Below are 27,556 nucleotides of genomic sequence, written 5' to 3' on the forward strand. Positions count from 1 at the left end.
GTTCAAATTTCACTTTGAAGACAGTTATTTAAACGTTGGATTTATCATTGCTTTGTGTGGACATACCACGTGACATATGACTGCCATTTTGCGCGTTTTTGATTGATTGATGTAGCATATGACTGCCATTTTGCGCGTTTTTGATTGATTGATGTAGCAATGTGTACCATTCAAGACAGAAAACTGTTTCCTTCTTTGACTTTATAATAGACAGTTCGTCACATACTATAATTATGTCCTAACATTCAGTAAGGAAAGTCACTAATATCACTATTACGAAACACAATCACTGATGTTTAGTATGTCTTCAACATCCAGGATGAGTCATCTCACCTTCAGTACTAATGTTTTAGTCTCACTCTCGGCAAACGGTATAAAAGTAAAATGAGCCGCGCCATGACAAAACCAACATAACGGGTTTGCGACCAGCATGGATCCAGACCAGCCTGTGCATCCGCGCAGTCTGATCAGGATCCATGCTGTTCGCTTACCAACCCTATTACAAGTAGAGAAACTGATAGCGAACAGCATGGATCCTGATCAGACTGCGCGGATTCGCAGGCTGTTCTCGATCCATGTTGGCCGCAAACCCATTATGTTGGTTTTGTCGTGACACGGCTCAAATAATGTTTAGATAATGGAAGATCGTGTTAGATGATTAACAAGTCAAGATGTAGCACTGAAAATGCACACAGTAGTGTGTTTAAAAGGTAGTAAAATGTTAACAAAGTAATATCTTGACTTCCGTAAAAAATTACTACGTAACAATTCCACCAATTACCAAGAAAACAAAATCAGCGAAATATAGTTTATGTATACGGCCCTTTTATTTCGAAACTGAATCAAGATAACTAAAATGAATGTTTTTTAGGAAAAAAGTCTGAGGCATAATGTGCCTGTTATTTAGCCGTCGGTGGTTGGTTCATTCAATAAAGCTTTAGAGAATTAGTTTAAAGACGATATAAGTGATGCCAGGAAAAGTGTAATAAATGTCATGGTCAAAGCCGCTGTTCCACTGCAAGACGTCTGGACGTTGACTGTGTATGTAGCTGTTCCAGTTAGTCCTGGACTGCCATCATCAGTAGCATGTACAACAAGTGTATAGGTGGCTGTAATAGCTCTGTCAAGGGTTTTTGCAGTATTGACCTTAAGCTCTGCTGTCGCAATTTTGAAGTCGGTGTTTACGTTTCCAGCTATAAAGAAAATTTCAGTAAAATAATTAAAATCTATCAGCTTGCTGTTTTATTACTTACAGCTGATCATTATTCAATTTTCAAATCTCATTGCTTCTAAACATTTAGAATTATAAATTTCAGATATTTTCAAGTTCTCAAAATGGAACGTCTAAAAATAAATGAAAACGAAGCAATTATACTGTACATAAACACTGCGAAATTATTTTAATGGTAATCTGTAAAAAGTTATACTATATATCAACTCATAAACCTGCCATTATTATCAAAAGAGGTTTTAGCAGCTTTAGGAAATTTAAAAATTCACACATCAAAGATGTTAATAGGTTTTAAATATCCAGCTAGCGTACATGAGGTCCGACATTCTACTTATGTGCCTGCTCGTGACTAAAACAAAGCATGAAGCGAAATATAATTTAATTTTTACCAGTAAGGCTAGCAGATTGCCATGAGACATTGTCCATATGGCGTAAAACCATAAAAAAAGTAAAGCAGTTAAATTACTTACAAGCGAACACGTAGGTAATGACATCATTTGCGTCTTCATCAGAGGCAGAGAAAGTTGTGACACTTGTATCTAAAATGTAGTAAAATAAAACAAAGATGCAGCTACAAATTCAACAATTACACAAAGGGTATGTTTGTTATGATGCGGCTTGTGTACATAATTGCTTGACAAGAAAAAGACAAAAAATGAACACGGTACGTTTTACATAATGGGTAATTTTCTAATGGATTTTTGACAACTGAAAATGTTAGAATATAAGAATCTTACAGTGGCTGCCGGTACAGATCGGAATATCTAGCTCGATGGTAACTGTTTACGGCGGTAACGAGGCTCTGCCGAGTTTCCGCTTAACATTTACCCGAGAGCTAGATATTCCTGTCTGCACCGATAGCTGGTGTTTTTTTTCTTTTTCTTGCATATCAATTATTTTCAGAACAGAAATAACGAAAACTACGGAATGCCGTTAGGGCCATCGCCTATGAATGTGTTGATCTAAAACGCGATAGTCGATATTACGATGGTGAAAACGCGAAATCACGAAACTACGATGGTGAAAACGCTAAAGCACGATGATGAAAACGCGAGAGTACGATGATGAAAACGCGACAGTACGATACTACGATGATGAAAACGTGATAAACTATCGTGTTTTCACCATCGTACTGTCGCGTTTTCACCATCGTAGTTTCGTAATTTCGCGTTTTCACCATCGAACTGTCGAGTATCGCGTTTCAGATCAAACCATTCATAGGCGATGGCCCTAACGGCATTCCGGAATGCCGTTAGGGCCATCGCCTATGAATGTGTTAATCTGAAACGCGATAGTCGATAGTACGATGGTGAAAACGCGATAGTACGATGATGAAAATGCGATAGTACGATGATGAAAACGTGATAGTACGATGGTGAAAACGCGATAGTACGATGATGAAAACACGACAGTACGATGATGAAAACGCGAAATCACGAAACTACGATGGTGAAAACGCGATAGTGCGATGATGAAAACGCGATAGTACGATGATGAAAACGCGATAGTACGATGATGAAAACACGACAGTACGTTGGTGAAAACGCGATAGTACGATTATGAAAACACGACAGTACGATGATGAAAACGCGACAGTGAAAACGCGATAGTACGATGGTGAAAACGCGATAGTACGATGATGAAAACACGACAGTACGATGATGAAAACGCGAAATCACGAAACTACGATGGTGAAAACGCGACAGTACGATGGTGAAAACACGATAGTTCGTCGCGTTTTCATCATCGTAGTATCGTACTGTCGCGTTTTCATCATCGTACTTTCGCGTTTTCATCATCGTGCTTCCGCGTTTTCACCATCGTAGTTTCGTGATTTCGCGTTTTCACCATCGTACTATCGACTATCGCGTTTCAGATCAACACATTCATAGGCAATGGCCCTAACGGCATTCCGTAGAAAACTGATATTCTCATTACGCACTTATACATAGTAGCATATGAACTTACAACTTCATTATACGGTTATTATAACGGTTAAGTGACGTCATCCTAAGAACGCAATTCATTCATAAAAAGCGCACGGCAATGACATCATTTAAAGCACGCGACTGGTCAAACATGGGGTGTAAGATAATGTTTTCTAGCACCGGTGTAAACGGTAGATAATTCTGTCTGATATGCAAGCAAATCAATTTTCATAAATGAACAGATTCTAATAATATTTTAATATATAAGTATAAAGTATAAATATAAGTTAAAATATTAATCCATAAAATGGTCATCATATATATGATATAATTAATGAACCACAACTTTAAGAGTAATGTAGTAAATTCTATCATTATTCTAATGAAATATTACATTTTAAAAATGAAATATCAAGGAAGAAAGCCCACTTTTGATATTTTTAAAAACTTTTTGCTGTTAAGGATACAGATTGAAGAAGCAATTGCACTGTCAAATGAGAAAATTGAATCGTACAAACAAAAATGGAGTAAATTATCTAACACTTTAACAAACAATACTGATGACTAAAACAATAATATTATGTACATTAAACCATAAAACGTAAAAAATTAAATAAAACTGATTCACTTGTCTTTTTTTCCCTGTCTTGTGTGTGTGTGTGAGTGTGTGTACGTGCATGCGTGCGTGCGTGCGTGTGTGTGTGTGTGTGTGTGTGTGTGTGCGTGTGCGTGTGTGTGTGTGTGTGTGTGTTTGTTTAGTGTAAGAATGATAGTTTTTTAAGCAGATTTATTCTTTTTCTTTCTTTATTTTTTGAAAGTTTTGTTTTCACTTTTTTTTCTGTGTGGAGTTTCTATGTTAATGTGAATGGTTGTGTTTATATGTTGTTGAAATATAAAATAAATAAAAAAAACCCAAAAAACTTTAAGTGTCACAAATAACTACAAAACTCAAATCCAAAGCAGTTTATTCGCTTCCCTCTATGTTTGATACTATCCTAGATCCCATTTGTTACGGATAACAGGTCGCGATATTGCCCTGTACAGAAAAAATCAAAGGGCTGCAAGCTCTGTGGTATTTTCTGATCCCTGGAATCTAAATCGTACTGTATATCTGTATGTGTTTTCCTGTATAAGTTTATTTTTATGTACTATAAGTCATCTTGCAGGGCACCAGAGTTTGATACATACGGAATTTTGCATAACTAGAGTTGCATCAAAAAATAATTTATGTTCATTTTTTATGATAGCCACACTTTATCCTTGCATATCGTGGCTATTTCCTTAACAAAGACACTAAAAAAAAGAATTAAAAAAATGTTGACTCGACTGGGATTCGAACTCCGGACCTCTCACACACCAAACGAGCGCGTTACCCCTGCACCACGGAGAAGTTTTATAATCAACAGCTGAATAAAATCAAGTCATTCTAAATTTAGAATTTCCATTGCATTTCGGGTTAGGGTAATTTCGAGGTATTTTGTTCAGGGTAAACCTGTTGTTTAAAATTGAAGTAAATAATTTAGCAAAAATCTTCTCGCCCAAACAGTCCAACATGTAGAAACTATATATTCAACTACTCGGCAGTCAGATTTATTTGTGTAGTATTCGGTAATCGACATCGCTAAAATAGCATTTTCATTGATTAAAATCATATTCATCCGCGTAATTTGTGAGTGTGCATTTATTGACAACCCTATAAGCCAACGCTACTTTAAAAGTTTGAAGGTGTAGTAATTTGTTTGACACTTGTAATAAAAAATTGTTCTTTCTTTTAAATTGCTGGTTTTTAAGCAGTTTTGAGTGGGAACTAATTTGCGTTATTAGGACTGTTAGGAAATTTTGTGATAGACCGTGGATGTTAGCTATGTATTATCTGATCTGCGATCAGAAAATACAAAAATTGGATGGTTTCATCCCGGAATTAGACCAAACACGTTGCAACTTTTAAATTTGAAGTAGCCAATAAAGGGTACTTATTGCATCTGTGCTGTGTCATATGATGACTTATAAACGTTTTATGTGTATTTTATATTATTTGTTAGCTGTTCTTCCCGCACTCAGAAGCTATATTAAAGTGGTTGATTGAAACTAATTCAAATTCAAATTTCTGAAGAAAAAAAAGCTGGCTTACATACAATGTATTATGATTCGGCCCTCATTTGTCTGACATAGTTTTGATGCTTAAAGTTGAAGACAGTGTATAAATCATAAAGAACAGGGTCATCCAGAATGAAGCCTCAAAAGTGACAACAAAAACTAAGAAAATATTACTGGGCTGAGACTAGATGATAGAACTTCGTAGTATAATAAGAGAACGTATATCATATGGCAGAAAAGCGAACTGTTTGTTTTCATAGCAATTGTTAAAATAGGAACAGTTTGAAGTATCGTTCCACTATATTCCATTATATTATAATGTTGTTTTTATTTTCAGGAGGGATTTTGAAATATTACTAAGACGGTAGTTTTTTCTATTATCTTCTGGAGGCCTGCTGCTTCAACCAAAAGAGTGCGACCTCAATATTTTTTACAGATTGACATACGAAAAAATGCTGAGTAAATCAGATATACCAGCGTTATACTTGTACTGTTTTTCTTGTTATTTTCAAAAAAATAAAAAACTGAAGGTATTTTAGCTAAATATAAATTTCCTATCTTGATGGACTTACCTGCAGCTGAACCATCTGTTGCGCAAACGTTATAAGATATTTGGCTAAACGCTGGTGCTTCATTAACATCAGTTATTGTGATTACCACCGTTGCAGTGCCGACAGCACTAGCATCGTCTGTCGCTCTGAAGAAAAAAAATCAAATTATTAAGCAAACAAACACAATTGTATCACGATGTCTTAAGACTTGCTCGAGCACTGGTACAAAAACATCATTTTTCTTAAAATAAATCACTAAAAACAAAGTCACTCAGTGTGCGAACTAGATGATAACTGTGAAAAAGATTTAGTACTGTAATAGTGTAATCAAAGTGTAAAAAGAGCCTAATGATTAGTAATAGACCATATTACGGGACATCCTCCAGCCGCATAGGACCATCAATAAAGTGCCGAACCGAAATAAGGCAATATAACGGGAGATGGCTTAACGTGTCGAACATGGAGAGGGTTATTATATAAAGTCATGCAACATGAGTTATATTGCAATAAATTAATAGATTAGGACAATCTTTATAATAAAAAGGGTGCTATTTAGGGAGAGGAGGACTGAAGGTTTTGATTGAATGTTCAAAGAGAGCAGGCAAAAATGGGGGGGGGGGGAAATGACCATATTTAAAAGTTCCATTAATAAATTGAACCCGGTTAAGAGGACAATTAAATCATCATGTTGATAACTTAATAAATGTAATAATACTTGAAGTTCAAATATACGTTTGCAAATAATACTTAGTGTCTTATTCTAGAGAACAACTACGTTTCAAATAAGATGAAAACCGAATGTAATGAGTCTATGCTTCACAAAAAATATGATATGAATTACAAGTATTATCAAGGAGACAAACGTAGAGCGTTGCGGTACGTTTTAAGCGAAGTGAAATTGTGCGAAAGTGACAAATAATGTGGGTAAGAACCAGTTTGCTTCAAATATTTGTTGCACGCTGTATTTTTGTTCGAATAACATATTGCATGCAGAGCGAAAATATATTTGTATATGATGGTCAAAATAGAAGAATCTATTTCATTGTAAGGAGAAGGTTATTGAGGTATTTGCTACTTCAAATGCCACCGGCAATCTGAATAGTTATTTAACGAATAATAATAATATATGTCATATTTTGCGGTTCGGATCGGAATATCCGTCCCGAGGTGGCCCGCCCATTGGGCGGTAACGAGGCTTGCCGAGTTACTGCCCATGGGGGGGGGGGGTGACCGAGGGACGGATATTCCGATCCGAACCGCAAACATATGTCAGATGTTTTTTCTTGCATATTCTACCATATTCCATTATATTTTAAATTCTTTAGCTTTATTTTCAATACAAATTTATATCATATAACAACCGTAACTACTTTCTTACAACAGCGTATGAATTACAACTTCATTCATAACGGTAAAATGACGTCATCCTAACAGTGCCATTGTACAGCATGCGACTCATCTTGAACCCCCCATGCCAGATGAAATTTCCGGCATGGGTAAAACTCACGGAAACACCAGTCTGATATGCAAGAAAATAACAGACGTTATGGAACAGATATTTGATTACTTATAGCAACAACATGTTTACAATAAAAAACAAAACAAAATAAACGAAAACTTTTATCGATATATTTTGCATATATCTACAATTGTTCCATATTTCTTACTGCACGCATGATAATTGGTCCGATAAACTAACTGTACGCAAAAAATTTGATTCCTTACGATGCGTTTTCATGATCGACTGATATTTGATTTCTACGTATTGGCAATAAGTTACTGCTATGGTGAAAATCAGTTTCATTTAGTGAACAGTTAAGTATATCATACTTGAAATATGTGTACTGGTTTCCTAGAAATATATGTGAAAGAGCGTAAAGAAATGTACCTAAAATAAAATGAAAATTGCACATGTGTCCTAGTGTGCCCTATTTGTAGCACGATTTGAGCGAAAAGCATTTAATTGCTTTTCAATATTTTGGTCATTTTTCAATATTAGAAAAATATTCTGGTGAAATGGACTGAGCATATAATCTGAAATTTTGCACGCAAGCTATTGGTTTAGACCTAAATCAAATGGAACTTTAATATTAACAGGTATATCTTTTATTTTTTGCATTTTATAAAAGGACAATTTTATGTTTCATATGATCGTTTATTTTTGTTACATGTGGTAAAAATGTTGGAAAAAAATTCTTATAATACGTTTATTTTTTAGTAGGTTTTTCCCCCCTAACACACACATGACAAGATAATAATACAGTTTCGTAACAAAACAGATTTGAGAATCAATCAATATTATCAAATCTGAGTGGAGGGTAAAACTAATTATTGTGTTACAATCTGTTATCAAAGTGTACCTGCATTAAAGTTGTTTACAATAAAAATTGTGATTAAACAAACAAACTGAACGAGTCATTCTTTTATTATGCTTCTATACTTATAAAAAACCTAAAGTTACTTACTCCACCTCAATAGTATAACTGATTGTAGTTTCATAATCTAGGGCTGTGGATAACTTCAACACTCCAGTAACTGTAACCAGAGAAAAAGGCGTGCCCGGTGTTAACAATGTGTAACTAGTAACTGCACCATGACTTGTAGCCGTAAATGTTGATATTGTTGTGTCGAGAGCTGTATTCTCAGCTATGGAGATTCCGCCCGCAGTACCAGAAGTAGTAGCTATGACAGATGGAGAAGTCCAGCCAGTGATTACTGCATCTGTTATAAATGTTAACATTGTTATGTATGCAACATGTTACATGTATATAATTTACATCTGACCAGTTGGTATTTCCAATATTATCATCGTCTATTTTTAAAACATAAACTACATGTATGTACTAGAACGTTCTTAACTGTTGAAGAAAACTTATGCATAATATTTAGATAGAAATGTCTGGAATGATCTTTATTGGTGAAGTTGCTAGATTATGATTACTGTAGTAAATGGAAGACTATTCTAGAAACTTCTTAGTTAACATATATAAGGAGACATTTTTCATTACTCTTATCTTTAAGTCATCAGTTACCTTTTAAGTCATCAGTGATCTATTAAGTCATCAGCTACCTTTTAAGAAATCAATATATTTTGGAGTATTATTTCAACTTGGATATTAAGTGAATTATTGGAGCTTGGATTTTTAAAATAAATTATTCTTGTGGATTTTATTGTGGGAATTTATTCTTAAGTGTTCTTGGATTTTACTTGGATTTAAATGTGCTATTCAAAAAAGGATCATTCCAGGATCAGACTAGACATTTGTAATTTTCATTTTTATTTGGACTTCAGGTATTTGTAATCATAATTTGTTATTTTATTTTGCTTTAATAATTTTTCTGTAATAAATTTGTTATTGTTACAAGTTTGTTGCTGGCTTTTCTTTCTCGTTACGCCTGGCTCGTAACAGAAATTGGGGGCTCGTCCGGGATTTGAATATTTCTTTTTGGCTACAATATTGGAAATTATTACTGTTTATTTTACATTTTATTATTACCGTATTTACTCATCTGAGTTGATATCATAGTTGTTCTATTAAGTGTACCTTTCATTTTGAAATTTTTGAAACACATCACTTTCTGAGTTTAAAACCAGCAACAAAGCAGTCATGTCTTTTAATTTAGAAAAGTTTGTAGCTGAACCTTCCCAGGAGGTATTAGATTTGGCTAAGAAAACTGATTTGCTCGATCTTGCAAAAAAGTATAATTTATCAGAAATTAAATCTTCAATGCGTAAACAAGAAATTAAAAATCTTCTGATTCATTATTTTGTGGATGAAGATATTTTTGGACAAGATGCACTTTCTCTGATTGTTGAAAACAAACCCAGAAATTAAGATAAAAGAGCTTGAACTTCAATTTAAATTTGAACTAGAAAAAATGAAATTAGAAAAAGAAAGGGAAGAAAGGCAGTTACAGTTAGAAAAAAGAAAGGGAAGAAAGGCAGTTACAGTTAGAAAAAGAAAGGGAAGAAAGACTGTTAGAAAAAGAAAGGGAAGAAAAAGAAAGGGAAAGGCAGTTTGAAAAAGAAAGAGAAGAGAGAGAATTTCAGTTAAAAATTAGAGAATTAGAAATCAAAAGAGAGAGCAAATCAGTTTTGAACATAGAATAAATTCAAAATTTGATGTCACTAAAAATATTAGGCTTGTTCCACCTTTCCAAGAAAAAGAAGTTGATAAGTATTTTCTTCATTTTGAAAAGGTTGCTGAAAATTTAAAATGGCCAAGAGAGCACTGGACATTACTTTTACAGAGCGTCTTAACTGGTTAAGCTCGTGAATTCTATACACAACTTACTGTTGAACAAAGCTCTAATTATGATAATGTAAAAGAATTAATTCTGAAAGGTTATGAGTTAGTACCAGAGGCCTACAGGCAAAAATTCAGAAATTCTAAGAAAGAAATTGGTCAAACCCATGTCGAATTTGCAAGGGAAAAAGAACAACTTTTTGATCGGTGGTGTCTATCTAAAAAAATAAATAAAAATCATGAAAAGCTCAGACAGCTCATGTTAGTTGAAGAGTTTAAAAGTTGTATTCACTCTGATGTTAAATCTTTCTTAGATGAAAAACAGGTAGAAACTTTAGAAGAAGCTGCCCGTCTAGCTGATGATTATTCTTTAACCCACAAAGTCTCATTTTTAAATAAAGGGAAGTCCACACCCTCATATTTTAATTCCAAGTTCAGTTCTGGTAATTTATCTGGCTTATCTAGTCAGTCAAATACTCCCAAACCAAAGTCATCTGATGAACATAAAGGTCATAGTCCCTTATCTTCGTCCTACATGCAATTATTGCAAGAAAATTGGACATCTTATTTCTGATTGCTTTACCTTAAAAAGGAGGCAACAACAACGTGATGAGGCCAAACCCACAGGTCTTACCACTTCAAGGTCTGAACCTCAGTCTTGTATTGATAACAATGCAATTTTGAAGGTCAAAGAACCCAAGTCTGATTCTATAATGGAGATTTATGAACCATTCCTTTCGGACGGTTCCGTGTCACTTATCGGTGATACTTGCCCACCTACCCCTATTAAAATTTTAAGAGACACAGGAGCTTCTCAATCTCTTATTTTAGCAGATACACTGCCTTTTTTCTGAGAAGACTTCTTCTGGATCTAGTGTTCTTATTCAGGGTGTAGAGTGTGGTTTTTCTAATGTCCCTCTCCATAATATTTATTTGTCCTCAGATTTGGTAACTGGGCCGGTGGCTGTAGGTATAAGATCTTTCTTACCCTTTAAAGGTGTTCATTTATTGCTAGGTAATGACTTAGCTGGAGATAAGGTAGTGGTTAATCCACTTGTAACTGACACTCCTTGTGTGGATCAGATACCTGACCCCATTGAGCAGGAAATTCCTGACCTTTACCCTTCATGTGCAGTTACTCGAGCTATGGCTAAGAAGGCCATTCAAGAAGATAATTATTGTTCAGATATTGACTTAGCTGATACTTTTATAGGTCAGTCTTTTGATAATGAAATGAATTTTTCTCTCACTCCTACTCTGCCTGAAACTCAGACAGATTTTTCAATATCTGACTTTTCTACACCAAGATCTAAAGATCAAGGTCATGACACGCTGTCAAGGTCACAGCTTATCCAGGAACAACAAAATGATCCTGAGATTTCAGTCCTTTTTCAAAAGGCCTTTAGTGAAGATGAAGCTTTACAAGTCCCTGTTTGTTATTATGAAACAATGGGATTTTAATGAGAAAATGGCGACCGCCCAATGTCCCTGCTGAAGAGGAGTGGACAGTTAATCACCAAATTGTGGTCCCTAAATCATATCGCCAGGAAATATTAAGCTTGGCTCATGAAAAACCCATGGCAGGTCATTTAGGTGTTAATAAAACCTACCATAAAATTCTCAATCATTTTTATTGGCCTGGCCTTAAAGCAGATGTATCTAGGTACTGTAAATCTTGTCATACTTGTCAGATGGTTGGAAAACCTAACCAGACAATACCTAAAGCTCATTTACAGCCTATTCCTGCATTTGATGAACCTTTTAGTAGAGTTATTATTGACTGTGTAGGTCCATTACCAAAAACTAAATCAGGTTCTCAGTACTTATTAACTATTATGTGTGCTTCTACGCGCTTCCCTGAAGCTATTCCTTTAAGGAATATTAAAGCCAAAACTATTGTTAAGGCTCTTGTAAAATTTTTCACTTTTGTTGGTTTACCTAAATCAGTACAGTCTGATCAAGGGTCAAATTTTATGTCTGGTATTTTCCAGCAGGTCATGCATGAGTTAGGAATTACTCAATATAGGTCTTCAGCCTATCACCCTGAAAGTCAAGGTGCTTTAGAAAGATTTCACCAGACTCTGAAAAATATGATTAGGTCATATTGTTTTGACACTGAAAAAGACTGGGATGAAGGCATCCATTTATTGTTATTTGCTGTAAGAGAATCTGTTCAAGAATCTCTTGGCTTCAGCCCTTTTGAATTAGTATTTGGTCACACTGTCCGAGGACCCTTAAAACTTCTAAAAGAGAAATTCCTGTCTGAAGATGACATATCTTTGAATTTGCTTCAGTATGTATCAGATTTTCGAAATAGGTTGACTAATGCATGTGAGTTAGCTAGGGTTAATTTAAAATTAACACAAAGTAAAATGAAATCAAGGTATGATGAGAATGCTCAGGAAAGAAGTTTTAACCCTGGTGATAGAGTACTTGCTCTTTTACCTATACCTGGAAAACCATTACAGGCAAGATACTTTGGTCCTTATACTATTGAAAAGAAAGTCAGTGACCTTAATTATATTATTAATACTCCTGGGAGGCGAAAGCAAAAGCAAATGTGTCATATCAATATGTTAAAAGAATATTTTGACAGAGATAGCAAAATTAGTAAACCTATATCTTTTGTAAACTCTGTTCCACAAAATCAATGTTCAATTGAATGTAATAGGTGTGAAAATTTTGAAAAGTCTGATCCTGGTTCAGCGAAGCTTGAAAAATCTGATATTCTGAAAAATCTGGATGAAAAACTTGTTCACTTAGAACCGTCGAAACGAGATGAACTGAAACAGCTTATTTATGAATATGAACACTTATTTCCTGATATTCCCACACAGACTGATAAAATACATCATGATGTCATTCTTGAAAACTCTGAACCAATAAAACAACATCCATATAGAACGAATCCTGTAAAACAAAAGTACCTAAGACAAGAAGTTCAGTATTTATTGGATAATGACTTTATTGAACCAAGTCAAAGCAGTTTCAGCTCTCCATGTATTCTTGTACCAAAATCAAATGGATGTGTACAGATTATCGTAAAGTGAACTCTGTAACAAAAACTGATTCATTTCCGATACCAAGAATTGATGATTGTATTGACAAAATTGGAAAAGCAAAGTATGTAACAAAGTTTGATCTTCTAAAAGGATTCTGGCAAGTTCCACTTACTGATAGAGCTAAAGAAATATCAGCCTTTGTAACACCAGACGGCCTATATCAATATAAAGTCATGCCCTTTGGTATGAAAAACTCACCAGCAACTTTTCAGAGACTTATAAACATGGTAATATCTGGGCTACACGGATGTGACGCATATATTGATGACGCAATCATCTACTCTGATGAATGGGAGGAACATCTCACAACTATAAGAGCATTCTTCGACCGACTTAGTGATGCTAAATTGACTGTTCATCTTGCACAAAGTGAATTTTTGTCATGCAATTTTAACATTTTTAGGACATGTAGTGGGACAGGGTAAAGTAAAACCAATAGAAGCTAAGGTCAAAGCTATCTCTGAATTTCCTGTGCCAACTTGTAAAAGACAACTGATGCGATTTCTTGGTATGGCAGGGTATTATCGTAAATTTTGTAATAATTTTTCGGTTATTGCAGAACCATTGACAAATTTGTTAAAGAAAAGAAACAAATTCATTTGGAATGACATTTGTCAAATGGCATTTGACAGCCTGAAAGCCATACTTAAGAGTGCACCAGTTCTCTTGGCACCAGATTTTAATAAAAACTTTAAGTTAGCTGTAGATGCTAGTGACATAGGTGCTGGAAGTGTATTGATCCAAGAAGACAATAATGGTGTTGACCATCCCGTTTGTTACTTTTCTAAAAAAGTTTAATGAACATCAGAAAAAGTACTCTACTATAGAGAAAGAGTGCCTTGCTCTTATTCTTGCTATTCAGCATTTTGAAGTTTATCTAACTTCTTCAAAGTTGCCTGTTGTTGTCTTTAGTGATCACAATCCCCTCACTTTCTTGCATAAACTTAAAAACAAAAATCAAAGGTTGTTGAGGTGGAGCTTATTTTTGCAAGAATATAGTCTTGACATTAGACACATTAAAGGGAAAGATAATTTGATCCCTGATGCACTTTCACGTGTCTAAAACTGTTATTTGCAGTATTTTAAATTAAACATGTATATGATATGATTGATTATTTTTTTTTGTTGTTGTTTGCTATTATTTGTAATAGCATTTATATAATATGATTGGTTATGTTTTTGTTGTTGTTTGCTATTGTTTGTAATACACATATATATGAATGTATAAAATTGTTTAACATTTCTCCTATGTTATTTGTAAGTTACATTGTTTGAATTTATGTAAAAGAAATATTCATTTCATTAATATTTTTTTTCTTGAAGAGGGGAAGTGTTATGTATGCAACATGTTACATGTATATAATTTATATCTGACCAGTTGGTATTTCATATATTATCATTGTTCTATTTTTAAAACATAAACTACATGTATGTACTAGAACGTTCTTAACTGTTGAAGAAAACTTATGCATAATATTTAGATAGAAATTTCTGGAATGATCTTTATTGGTGAAGTTGCTAGATTATGATTACTGTAGTAAATGGAAGACTATTCTAGAAACTTCTTAGTTAACATATATAAGGAGACATTTTTCATTACTCTTATCTTTAAGTCATCAGTTACCTTTTAAGTCATCAGTGATCTATTAAGTCATCAGTTACCTTTTAAGAAATCAATATATTTTGGAGTATTATTCAACTTGGATATTAAGTGAATTATTGGAGCTTGGATTTTAAAATAAATTATTCTTGTGGATTTTATTGTGGGAATTTATTCTTAAGTGTTCTTGGATTTTACTTGGATTTAAATGTGCTATTCAAAAAAGGATCATTCCAGGATCAGACTAGACATTTGTAATTTTCATTTTTATTTGGACTTCAGGTATTTGTAATCATAATTTGTTATTTTATTTTGCTTTAATAATTTTTCTGTAATAAATTTGTTATTGTTACAAGTTTGTTGCTGGCTTTTCTTTCTCGTTACGCCTGGCTCGTAACAACATTAAATTAATTTAGCATTATAATTATATGAATTAACTAGAAATGTATCCAGGACACGGGTTCCCCCACACTTCACCGATTTGTCAATCTTATGTCTCTAGGTCAATTTTTTTGGCTACATGTGCCCAAGTTGAAAACAAAAAATCTTTTATAAAGTAAAGGGAAAATACTACAAATACTGAATAAATCCACAAGAAAACCCCAAGGTGCATAAGTACACATGCTGACCAACATTATTGTAAACTTTCAGGGCTACAGGTCATAAACCAGTGTTTTTTCTCTACTTTGGGAGTGGTGTCGTTACCAGAATTAATGGGAAAAATGCGTTATTTTGACTTAAAAAACATATTTGCCTATTTTGTGATCTATTTTCTGCAAGCGTCTAGAGGTACTGCTCCAATCATGTAATGAGTTAAATCCCTTCAAATTTTATGTCGCTCGCGCTATGATGAAGACAGTCATATTGACGTCACATGTTAATGTATAATTGTATCAGTTACTCTTCGTTATTAATGATGCCATGAAATGCTTATTCATGAAAGTTATTTAGAAAGCATCACAATGGTTTAATATTAGACAATTGTTACGAGCCAGGCGTAACGAGAAAGAAAAGCCAGCAACAAACTTGTAACAATAACAAATTTATTACAGAAAAATTATTAAAGAAAAATTAAATAACAATTTATGTTTACAAATACCTGAAGTCCAAATAAAAAATGAAATCTCAAATGTCTAGTCTGATCCTGGAATGATTCCTCTTTGAATTGCACAGTTAAATCCAAGTAAAATCCAAGAACACTTTAGAATAAATTCCCACAATAAAATCCACAAGAATAATTTTAACTATTTTAAAATAATCCAAGCTCCAATAAATCACTTAATATCCAAGTTGAGTAATACTCCAAATATATTGATGACTTAAAAGGTAACTGATGACTTAAAAGATAAAACGAATGAAAAATGTCTCCTATATATATTAAGCTAAGAAGTTTCCAGAATAGTCTTCCATTTTCTACAGTAATCATAATCTAGCAACTTCAACAATAAAGAACATTCCGGAAATTTCTATCTAAATATAAATGTCATGAGTTTTCTACAACAGTTAAGAAAGTTCTAGTACATACATGTAGTTTATGTTCTAAAAATAGAACAGTGATAATACTATATACATGTAATATGTTACATACATAACACAATAGAAATAAAAGTTATTTAATTACAAATTGTTGCACTATTTTATTTGCCCACTTATGTTTAACCTTATTACTCACTGACCTCATTATCTGTTAAAGGGGAACTAAGTCTACCCGGCAGAGCCTCGTATTTTATCACTTTTATTAAACTCGTCCGCAGCTCAAGTTCGTTATAGTCATATGATGATTTGAACAGTTATTAAAATAATATTTAATTTTATCATATTTAAATGCGAAATACAATTTTTCTTTCCTTCATTTTGAATAAAATACCGTTTTCACAACATCCCAGCGGACAAATCTCTATCGACTTACACTTGCGGTGAGTTCGAGATCACATATCTGCTTATAAATTGAAATTACTGTAATGACAACTTTATGCCTTTAGGAAAAATTAAGTCCCTAACATTTGGTTCCAAGATTTTCAAATTCGGTGAAAAAATGTTGGAGGTATGGAGTTCACATTAAGATAAGTGCTGAAAAATGAGCGGCGATTTGTATACTTTAACTAAATATATAGAAAGCATATATTCACATATATTCCAAATGTAAAATACCTCAATTTACATTGCTTTGGAGAGGTAGGCGGGTTGTAGAGTGGGTAAGGGGGGGTATGTAGTAGCCAATCAACGCTCCAAACACGTGTGGAATGAAAAGGTGGTAAGCGGCAAACAGATTGACACGTGAACGGTTATTTTTTCAGCTACATTTAGTTTACAAAATCATTCAAACGGGACGTTTTAGTAACATGACATAGTTAACCACGTAAAATTATGATAATCGTAATTAAAGCGACCTTTACATGTACATGTACCAATCTCATCAAGTAGTTGTAGTATCTTTACTCTCATCTCATCATTGCATATACATGATAAAAACATACATATATATTTTAAACAAAATAATAAATGCAATGCCATTCCGTATGGAATTATAAAAGATGGTCGTCAGAAATTACATTACAATCGAATAGTTTATCTTAACTAAGCATGGAGTTAAAATACTGTACAAGAAAGACATAAAACAATTATTTCTTGTAAGACGTATATCAAAATAAAATAAAAAAGCACGACTATCAACATCGGAACACATGCACTAAAGAAGTTTCTGACATATAGTAAAAAACAATAAGATAATTAAAGGATGTGGTTAACATTCCACATCTATTGCAATATTTTATTTACAAAGTTTACTAAAATACTTTTTCAGGTTTTGGCGCCATATCTAACTACTTTTGGATCTTTATAGGAAAACAAGAACTAGTAAGTACATTTATCAGAATCTTGCATTTCAGAGAACAAACTATCTAGAGCTCTTTTGCTCTAGAGTACAAATCTACTCTAAAATCATCATAAACCTTACAATTGAACAAAACATGTAATTAATTTTCAACTGAATTATCGTGACAGAAGGACAAATTCTATCTTCTATGCTTAGGCCCTCATAACGACCGGTCTCCATACGAATCGGCGCAACTCCTAATCTAAATTTACAAAATGCTGACCGTTAAGCAGGCAGCAATATCATTTTACAGTATTGTTCGCTTTTATACGCAGACTTAAAAGTTTTATATAAACGTAACTTATTACGACTGCGCCTAGACGGCCTAGTATCAATGCTAGTTTGCCTTTCATAAATAAACGTTTTAATGGCACAGACTCAGTAACTTGTACAAACGTTCTAGCACGGGGACTGTGTGAAGATAAAGATACATTCAAATTATACTTAATTAAAAATGAATTTATATGGAAAAACCAGTTCTTACGTGTACTATTAGCTTTATAATATGTCCAGAGTACAATAATTTTGTAAATCTAGACTCTTCCATATTTGCTAACTTTGACCAATACAAAGCAGTAAATTTCAATTGACGGACTATCGGTGGCCTCCATCTAATTTTACCAGCAGCCCAACATTTGTTGTGTACTTGCCAACACCAAGAAAGAATCGCTGTGGCCTATTATGAATCGCTTCAATACATGAATATGCCTATGCTCCCATAAAGGAGCACTGAAACTTATAACAGGACAAACAATTGTATCATATAGTTTCGTGAAAACATTGTATGGAAGACTGCCTAAACTTTTAGATTTTTCAATAAGTAAACCAAATGCTCGACTTGCACTCTGGGCCACAGTCTCAACAGTTAATAAGAAATCCAAATTGAAAAGTAAAACCCAGATAGATATATCTATCAACATATGCTAATTTACTGGAAACGCATTTGAACTGGTACGTTGCGCGTGCTACGGAATTTGGTCTAAAATGGACAAAATTGCTTTTGTTGGCATTAACTTGCATGTCATTTGTACTACACCAATTACTTAAGGCAGATAATAATAACTGAACTGCGGATTCAGCCAGCAATACAACGTCATCAGCATTCAACATTTTACAGACTTTTTCATCACCGATCGGAACTCCAATTGATAAATCGTTTATGAAGAAATTAAAAAAAGAGGAGACAATAAACAGCCTTGTCTTAGTATAAACATATTTATTCCCGAAAGTATATATAACGTACATACAAATATATAACAAACAAAACATTTTTACACATTTTAAGCCTTGTCTTAAGCCACAGTCTACATCAAACCAGTCTGTTCTGTATGAATTTACCCTTACACAAGCAGAAACAGAATTGTAAAGGGACTAAATAGCTGTTAACATTTACTTCTAATACCCACTTCAGTCAGTCTGTTCCATGGGATATTTCTCTTTATAGTATCATACACTTTCCTTAAATCGACAAGTGCAAAGCAGCAATTGAGAAGCTCCGCGCAAAAAATACACTCATTACAGATACCTTACCAAATTATTCCTTTGCACAGGTCATGTTATATTCAGATTAAGTACTATTGTAGATTTTTTCCGAATGTTTTGTAAACCATTTTTGCATAATTATACTTATCTTATGCACTGTACATAATTAAAAAGAGGGACCAGATATTTTTTTAAAAAAAGTGCTTTCACTGCTGCCTACCTTGTAAATGTTATGTGACAAGACTGTTCTGTGTTCTGTTTGTGTCACTACTGCAGTCAATAACATATGATGATAAAAATATCAAAGTTTGTTTTTTTGGTTATAAAAATTGGCACAAATAGTAACAAAATGGACTAATATTATAATATAGTATTATAACATGCATTTTTTCATGTCAAATTAACAAAAATGGTTTCTTTCAATACTGAAAGTAGAACACACTCAGGATTGACAAAATGGGATGAATTTCCAAAAGACCAAATTCAGGAATTATTTGTTTGTTATACACGCGTTACATGGTGATACAGTATTTATCAATATAATAGAAGACTGTTATTTTAGGCAGGTATGAGGAAATTCACAAGCATCATGTTCGTGCGAGTCAAAGATGTAAAAGCTATTTGACATTGGTGGTATATAAAAACTATTGTTAAGAGATTTATTGGGAGGTCAATATACTTTTTTGTTGAATTGCTCTAAAACCATTCATAAAAAAAACATTACACGTCATGTTCTAACTGCAGATTTCAGTTTTCTGTTGTCACCAATATCTTTCTATCTATAGCCTATGCTTACTGAGTGTCCATCCGCTCGTAAGGGCACAAAATGCAGCTTTCGCTGTCGAGTTCTGACCCAGGACATGTCACCAGTCATGCCATTAAAGAGTTTATTTTGAAACATAAAGTGGTGATAATTTACCTCCATGCAATACCAATGATGCCAATGAAATGTAACATTATATACTTAAGTTATAATTATTTCAAGACGACCAATATATCAACATGTTATTATTAAACATTTAGTTTCATAAATATAAATTAACAATAGTTATCAAAAGCAAAATTATTAAAGTCTTATGCCTGAAATCTTCTTTATATCTTTATATCGACAAATTCAATAACTAATAGTATACTTGATATCCTGTGCGTAAATGTAATTCAAAATGTAACAAATTATAATTTCATGTACTACTCAAAAAAGGAAATAACAAATTTATAACCTAAGTAAAAAAATAAGATTTTTTTTATATACAGCTCTATATAGCTTTCGAATTCATGTACAGCAGAACTGCTTTCAAGTTCTCATTCATTAATAGGACATGCTTCAAATCAAATATAATAGAAATCGAAAGGAGTTCTTGAATCCGAATTTATTTTTAGTTGTAAATCGAAGGGATTAATTGATAAAATCCGGGCCCTTGGACAAAATAAAATAGTAAACAAAAATAGCGCAGAGCAATAAAAGCACAAAAAGTAGATTTTCGATATATTTTTTTCTGTCATCGAGAATGGTATGTAAAGACATAATAATTATGATATGACATCAATGTTTGGAATTAGTTTTTTAAAATGATAAATAGTGTGACGTGCATTTATTTGTTTATGATAAACCGGATAACATTTGTGTTATTTTACTACCCATCAATAGGAAATGTTCTTAACTTCTCAAGATTTTGTAAAATTATTTGCTTTATAAATTTTCTGTTTGGCATCGCAGTCAAGTCTGATAAAGGATTTATAATATCTGTCATATTTTGCGGTTCGGATCGGAATATCCGTCCCGAGGTGACCCGCCCATGGGCGGGTTACCGAGGGACGGTTATTCCGATCCGCCCTGCAAACATATGTCAGATATTTTTTCTTGCCTATTCTACCATATTCCATTATATTTTAAATTCTTTTTCTTTATTTTCAATGGAAATTTATATCTTTACAACGTAACTTCTCTCTTACTACATGAAATTACAACTCCATTCGTAACGGTAAAATGACGTCATCCTAAGCGTGCCATTGTACAGCACGCGAATTATCTGGCATGAAAATTCCGGAATGGATAAAACTTACGGAAACACCAGTCTGATATGCAAGAAATTCCGATCCAAACCGCAAACATATGTCAGATATTTTTTCTTGCATATTCTACCATATTCCATTATATTTTAAATTCTTTATCTTTAATTTCAATGGAAATTTATATCATTCAGACCTACAACAGCGTATGAATTACAATTTCATTCATAACCGTAAAATGACGTCATCCTAAGCGTGCCATTGTACAGCACGCGACTCATCTGGCATCCCCATGCCAGATGAAATTTCCGGCATGGGTAAAAATCACAGAAACGCCAGTCTGATATGCAAGAAACAATCAGGTGATATGTTCATAAACATGCATGATCACGTGTTCGGACCTTTTTCAGAGTGATAATTGACCTCGATTTCACTTATATAAATGTCTTGATTGTCATGCAAACTATTTCAACAATGAAATTTACCTTGTTTCTTGCAAATACATCTTATTTTCACATTTTCACAAAAATAATCTAAATATGTCAAGTACGTGATCGCAAGGAGAGAGTGGGTTCTTAAAATATCAGCTTTTCCTTGTCTTTTTATGACAATCTTACCCGCAAAGAAGCTATTCACGAACTTGAAAACCTAGCTAAACGCCTTTTTTCCGGTACTTTCTGTTCATTCACCTAATGGAATGGAATAACAAACTCTATGTTTTTGACCTTTTTTTTCGCTAAAACAGCTATTTCTTTGTAAGAAATTGATTAAATTGTATGAATAATTCAATACGGAAACATAAAGTAAATACACAAGTTTACGCAGAAAAATATCTCTATTTATCATGGAAGATGCTATGACTGTTTTATTTTTTTTGATTTTCATTATAAAGAATTTATTTTTTTGAAAAAAAATGCAAAAGATATTATTTAAAGGAATATTAATAATTTTTCAACATTTTTTTTTTCATAATGATAGACAAAATAGAAATACCGTGTATTTTTGTTATCTACTTCATTTAGTGTAATTCCCTAGAGCTATATCCGTAACGTACCGGAAAACGGTGTTTAGCTAAGTTTTCGAAAAGCATCTTTTGTGTCTTCGTAAAAAGCTTTTTTTTATATATAATTTATACTTTTAACTTTAATTTACTCGAAAACGTTTATGAACTTTCTACTACATTTCTATGTAGGGCGATGATATTTTGCCCTACGCACACTGCGCATGTGCGATAAAATTCTACATCCGGTCGATTTTTCATAGCAACGGACCGCGTTGTTTAAAGGACTATAACTACTGTGTAGATTTACTTTCAAACCATATAAAGTCCCCAGTCATTTTGATATATGTTCCTATTGCTTTTTTGCCACGTATAATTTATAAAATGTCACGAATTTAAGGCATCGATATCATCATTTTTGTTACAATAATTTACGGCAACGTAGAATGGCCTTTATCTATTTTAATACACTAAGAAGGTCAATTTTTTCTTAACTGATAAGAAATTTGATTTGACTTTGCCTATTTGTTAAGAAACAAAAGTAAAACGCACCTATAATTGTTGTTTTGCTTCTGCGTATGGAACAGAATTAATGCATTTATTCTATCTTGCTTGATGACATTGGAACTTGCATTATGCTTGATTCCATCTTGCTTGATGACATTGGAACTTACATTATGCTTGGTTCCATTTCGCTTTATGATATTTAAACTTTGCATTAAGCTGTATTCCATTTTTCATTATTTCATTCAAATTGAGTGATAACTATTAAACTTGCACAAGCCATTTATCGTATTGTTTTGGAATATTAAAATGTTAACGTCATATACCTTCTTCATGCTCTATACAAACTAGTTACGGTTTAGTTCTTTTTTGTATTACTTTTAATTAGAAGTCATTTAAAATCGACTATTTCTATTTCCTACTTTCTTTGTACACCTAAAATTACACGATAGATTGTGTTTAAGTGTGACTTATATGATTTATCGCTCGAATAGCGTGATTACTTTTAGCTTTCGCTTATTTCCATTATTCAGTGTAAATGCTAAATAAAGCTCGGTGTCTGATGCTTTGTGAATAATGTTTGATAATCTTACAATATATATAAACAATTTAAACAATGTCTAGCGAGTATGAACTGTTAAGGGGCGAGAACTCTGTTATCGAGATCAACGGAATTTTTATTTGTTTGGGTCGTCAGACCAAACAAATAATGGTAGGGAAATTTCAGAGCCTAATGCTGTTAATTGCAAATGCCTAAAGTAGTCCACTTTTTTGAAGCGGTTACTTCCCTTTATATTTACCTTAATGCCGAAAAAATCAGGGGAGATCAATGCGTAAAATTGTCAAATGACAGGCGCATTAATTTTCAAGCAAAGTAGTGGTCGAAGATTTCTAATATTGTTTCATTCTTTATAGATATACATGCTTACAGTAAGCTCCATGATTATTTACATATGTGTTAAACAACAGGTTTAGCGTCGAAATAATAAGAGTTACAAACCCTAATTTAGAATAATATGGTTTTCTTCAGGTTTTCTTATCTGGCCCGGGTTACAAACAAACTTTTCACGTTATCGCTTAACGGCCACAAAAGAGAAATCATCCCGTTATATCGTAGCTCGGGATTGATGAAAAAAAAAAACTCCACAAAATAGTTCAGGTGTGTTTCTATGTACATTGCAAATGTTAACAAGCGTTTGCATTCTGATCACATCGTTATTAACTAATATCGATTATTGTTAACATTGATGTGTTTTGTTTAATATCATGGTATCTAAGACAGAGAGTTTTGTGTCATTTACAGTCCGACCCCGGTTGTTCGACATCCCTTTATTCGATTCGAATTTCCGGCATTATCCGAAGTAGATCTGCGGTCCTATTTTAATATCTATATAAATCAACATAGATACGAACGTTTAATTTGAAATGCTTTATCCGATTACCTCCTTTTTTCAAAGTAAAAATTCGGTCCCAATTATACAATTATGAAAGAATTTCACCTTGTAGTCATGCGTGTATTAAGACACTCGTGATAATTACGCTTTTTGTGTTCTACAATTAACTTTGACTACCGACTATTAAAGTCATAAATTGTGAATAAAATAAAATGCGATAATTTTCACGAATACGGTATATGTTAATTTGTCAAAATATCCAAAATATTTTCATTTATCCCTAATCGAAAATAAAGAACCGCAATAATAACAAGGTCATTATCAAGGCTTTGCATGAAACGAAACGAAACATGAGAGTTTTTACCCATCGAAAATACCAGAGTTTAGCTGAATTAAAGCATTTGAAAGACGAGACAATTTGGTAGATTAGCATATCAATATGATATTATTAATGTAGTAATTTATTTTTGGCATTCTCAATCAACTTGTTTAACTATGTCATAAATATTTGAATATAACTGATTTAAGTTAGTGTGATATGATTCTTGATGCATGCATTGTAATAATTATACATGTATATGTATGTTATGAAGTCAGAAATAAAGTATATGTTCTGTTCTGTTCTGATCTGATCTGATCTGTAGATACCAGAGTGGCAACTCGGCCATTAACAAGGTGTGAACGAAACGAAACGATACATAATGTAGAAAAAAAAAACTGCAAGTATTTATGTCTTCAATACAAATAAAAATATTTTTACGCATCTTTTTATCTGGACTAATTGCTTTTTGTAATCAGTAGTTTTGTTATGATTGACCAAAGTGGAGTTCGATTATTCGTACCCATCGATTATTCAAAGCAAATTTTCAGTCCCCAGTAATTCGAATAATCGAGTTTGGACTGTATTTTGATTTTGATTTAAGTCTCTTTATGGAAAGAATTTAATGTAATTTCAAACAGATAGATTTAAGCAATAATAATAATAATAATAATAATAATAATAATAATAATAATAATAATAATAATAATAATAATAATAATAATAACAATAATAAAAAATAATAATAATAATTCAGGATGCATGTTTATTTAATTACTACTTACATCTCATTTAAAATGGTTGATTCAAAACGTTATGAAAGTTAATATATCGGCAGAATGACGATGTTAGCACATATCTGTATCAATTTTTATTTTTTTCTTCTTTATGTTAACCATATAAATTCATCATTACAAACAATTAAAATATCTCAATTTCAAAACCTCGTACCTCCAGACTTGAAGAAACAGACAGCTTGAGATTTTTTTTAGCTTTTTTGGCCATGTTTTAATTCAATACGAAGTAGAAAAAAAGACAGAAAAAAAAACAAAAACAATTACAACAATCGTTACTTATTTACTCTTGCCATTTCAATAACGATTTGCCAGTTTTTCATTTGCTATTAAAAGAATTTTCAATTTTATAAAAAAGAATCTGAAGTGTTAATGAAATTTTGTTTTATATCCTTTTCTGTTTTAAATATCGAACTGATTTTTATATCGCAACCGATTTTTTATTTAAAAAGAACAAAATAAATTAGTTACAGTTCAAGTTTTGGCGTAAAAAGAAAAAAAGAGAACCGATCATTAAAGCAAGTATAATGTTACCTAAATATCAGGTGCTATTTTTGTTTTATTGATAATTGTAATTACAAGGTGAAATAATGAAAATATATAGAGGATATTTGTTTGTTTGTGTGTAAGATGAAATTTTATTTCATCGAGTGGGCTTTAAAAACAGTATTCTCACGAGTGGCGTAGCCACGAGTGAGAATACTGTTTTTAAAGTTCACGAGATGAAATAAAATTAAATCTTACACAACAAACAAACAAATTTTCTTTTTATTTTATGCTAAAAAACAAGTTTAAACGAAATTTTCATGACATTAACGTAAATATTAAAATCTGTTTTCCCCATTGAGAGCCCCATTTAGTCGGAATTTCTCATTAAAAACAAGAAGTCTTGAGCTGTAAAATAAGTCCGACATTCAACGTTAAATGACAGTGATATTATTTATTTTGTTAAAAAAATATGAATGATCGCTTGTTTTAATAATAAAAACAAACAATTCTTGTAGGAGAAAAATTCCAACCATCCATCCATATTTCTGTTACTTACTGCGTATTTATATTAGACCTGGCTTTGTTAAATGTAAGCGGCAGCCATTTTTTAAAGTTGTGTATTTCACGGGAGGAAAATAATTGTGTTTGATTCAGAGGGATATCATTTGGATTTGTTAGTCATACACCTTTTTAAAAGAAAGAAAACATATTTGAGGATTGAAACAGACAAAAAATAAGTGTTGACAGATGTGAAAACATTCAGAAAAGGAGCTTGGAAAATGGAAAACTTGGAAGCTTGCTCGGAACGCTGGGTGGTTTAATTGTTCTACGAGGTGATAGCTGTCATTGCTTTTCAATTTTTCATAAAGCGTACGGCAGTTATTGCTCGTAGGATACTTTAATGTGCCCAAATGTCATCAAGAGCAGTTTGCATGTGGAAGGAATGTTTTTGTCAGACTGTAAAAATGAACAAAAATATTGAGATGAAATTTGGTGATTGGAATTTGAATGAATAGAAGTAAGTTTTCTTCTTTTTATTACTTTTGACATTTAAGTTGATTATCAATTTCAGCTTTGCGTTTTCTTTAAACAGCCTGATATTGTCAGAATTGTCAGTAAAAATAAAATTGAGGTACCACATGGGGAAAATCTTAAAAAAGTAGTTTCTCCATTGAAAAAAGTGAAATTATATTTTGATAATTTTCACTGTGAAATTATCAAATATAATTTTCACAGATAAATCAGTAATCCACTGAAAAGCATAAAATAAATTGTCGTAATTTAATGAAGATTATGTAAAATTTGTGATAATAATAATAATAATAATAATAATAATGATAATAATAATAATAATAATAATAATAAAAATAAAAATAATAATTATAATAATAATTTTTATGCTTGATGGGTCTTTAAATATTGTTTCGTGTATAAATCTTTTTAAACATTTTTACATCAAGTTTAGCAGTCGCAAACTGTTTTCAGTTGTACTGAAATATTTAATTTATAGCTTAACGACTATGCATTAATTACAAACAAACATTTATTAATTGTTAGTTATTAGATATTTCTAATAACATGAACTCAATTGTTGTTATCTAAATTAATATTTATTTCCGTTCAATGTGCTTTATTGTCTAAGTCTCAACTTAAAATCCTTTTTGCTTTATTTAATTTTTCCCTGTGTTCACAAGAAAGATATTAACTTACCCCCACAATTGAAGAGACAAGCTACCAGCACTACTGCAGTGATATAAGATCGCAACATCTTTCCCTTCCTTTCCTGTCCAACGAGGTTAATTATTGCAGTATTGTTAAACAATTTGGCCAATATCTGGTTCCTTCGTCATTTTATACAACCCTTCTTGTATTTCCATAGCTTGGTTTCCAAAATACATAGAAACGACACTCAGTTCCAATAACTGAGACCCTTTTCTCTTTAACAAAGTAAAACGTGACAGTACATGATAATA

The 27,556-nt window shown here is 32.5% G+C and overlaps 1 protein-coding gene across 1 annotated transcript; it reads right to left on the bottom strand.

Moving 5' to 3' along the window:
* Positions 1-803: 803 nt before the first annotated feature.
* Positions 804-27,556, bottom strand: LOC132729752 (protocadherin beta-4-like). The gene is made up of 5 exons (XM_060715578.1): positions 27,294-27,556; positions 8,273-8,528; positions 5,829-5,953; positions 1,702-1,770; positions 804-1,193 (listed from the first exon to the last, which is right to left on the bottom strand). The coding sequence occupies exons 1-5, from the start codon at positions 27,349-27,351 to the stop codon at positions 946-948; spliced, it is 756 nt and encodes a 251-aa protein (XP_060571561.1). The 5' UTR covers positions 27,352-27,556; the 3' UTR covers positions 804-945.

Source organism: Ruditapes philippinarum, unplaced genomic scaffold (genome assembly GCF_026571515.1).
Source record: "Ruditapes philippinarum isolate M1 unplaced genomic scaffold, ASM2657151v2 ctg4288_1_1_1_1, whole genome shotgun sequence".
NCBI classification, from domain to species: Eukaryota; Metazoa; Mollusca; class Bivalvia; order Venerida; family Veneridae; genus Ruditapes; species Ruditapes philippinarum.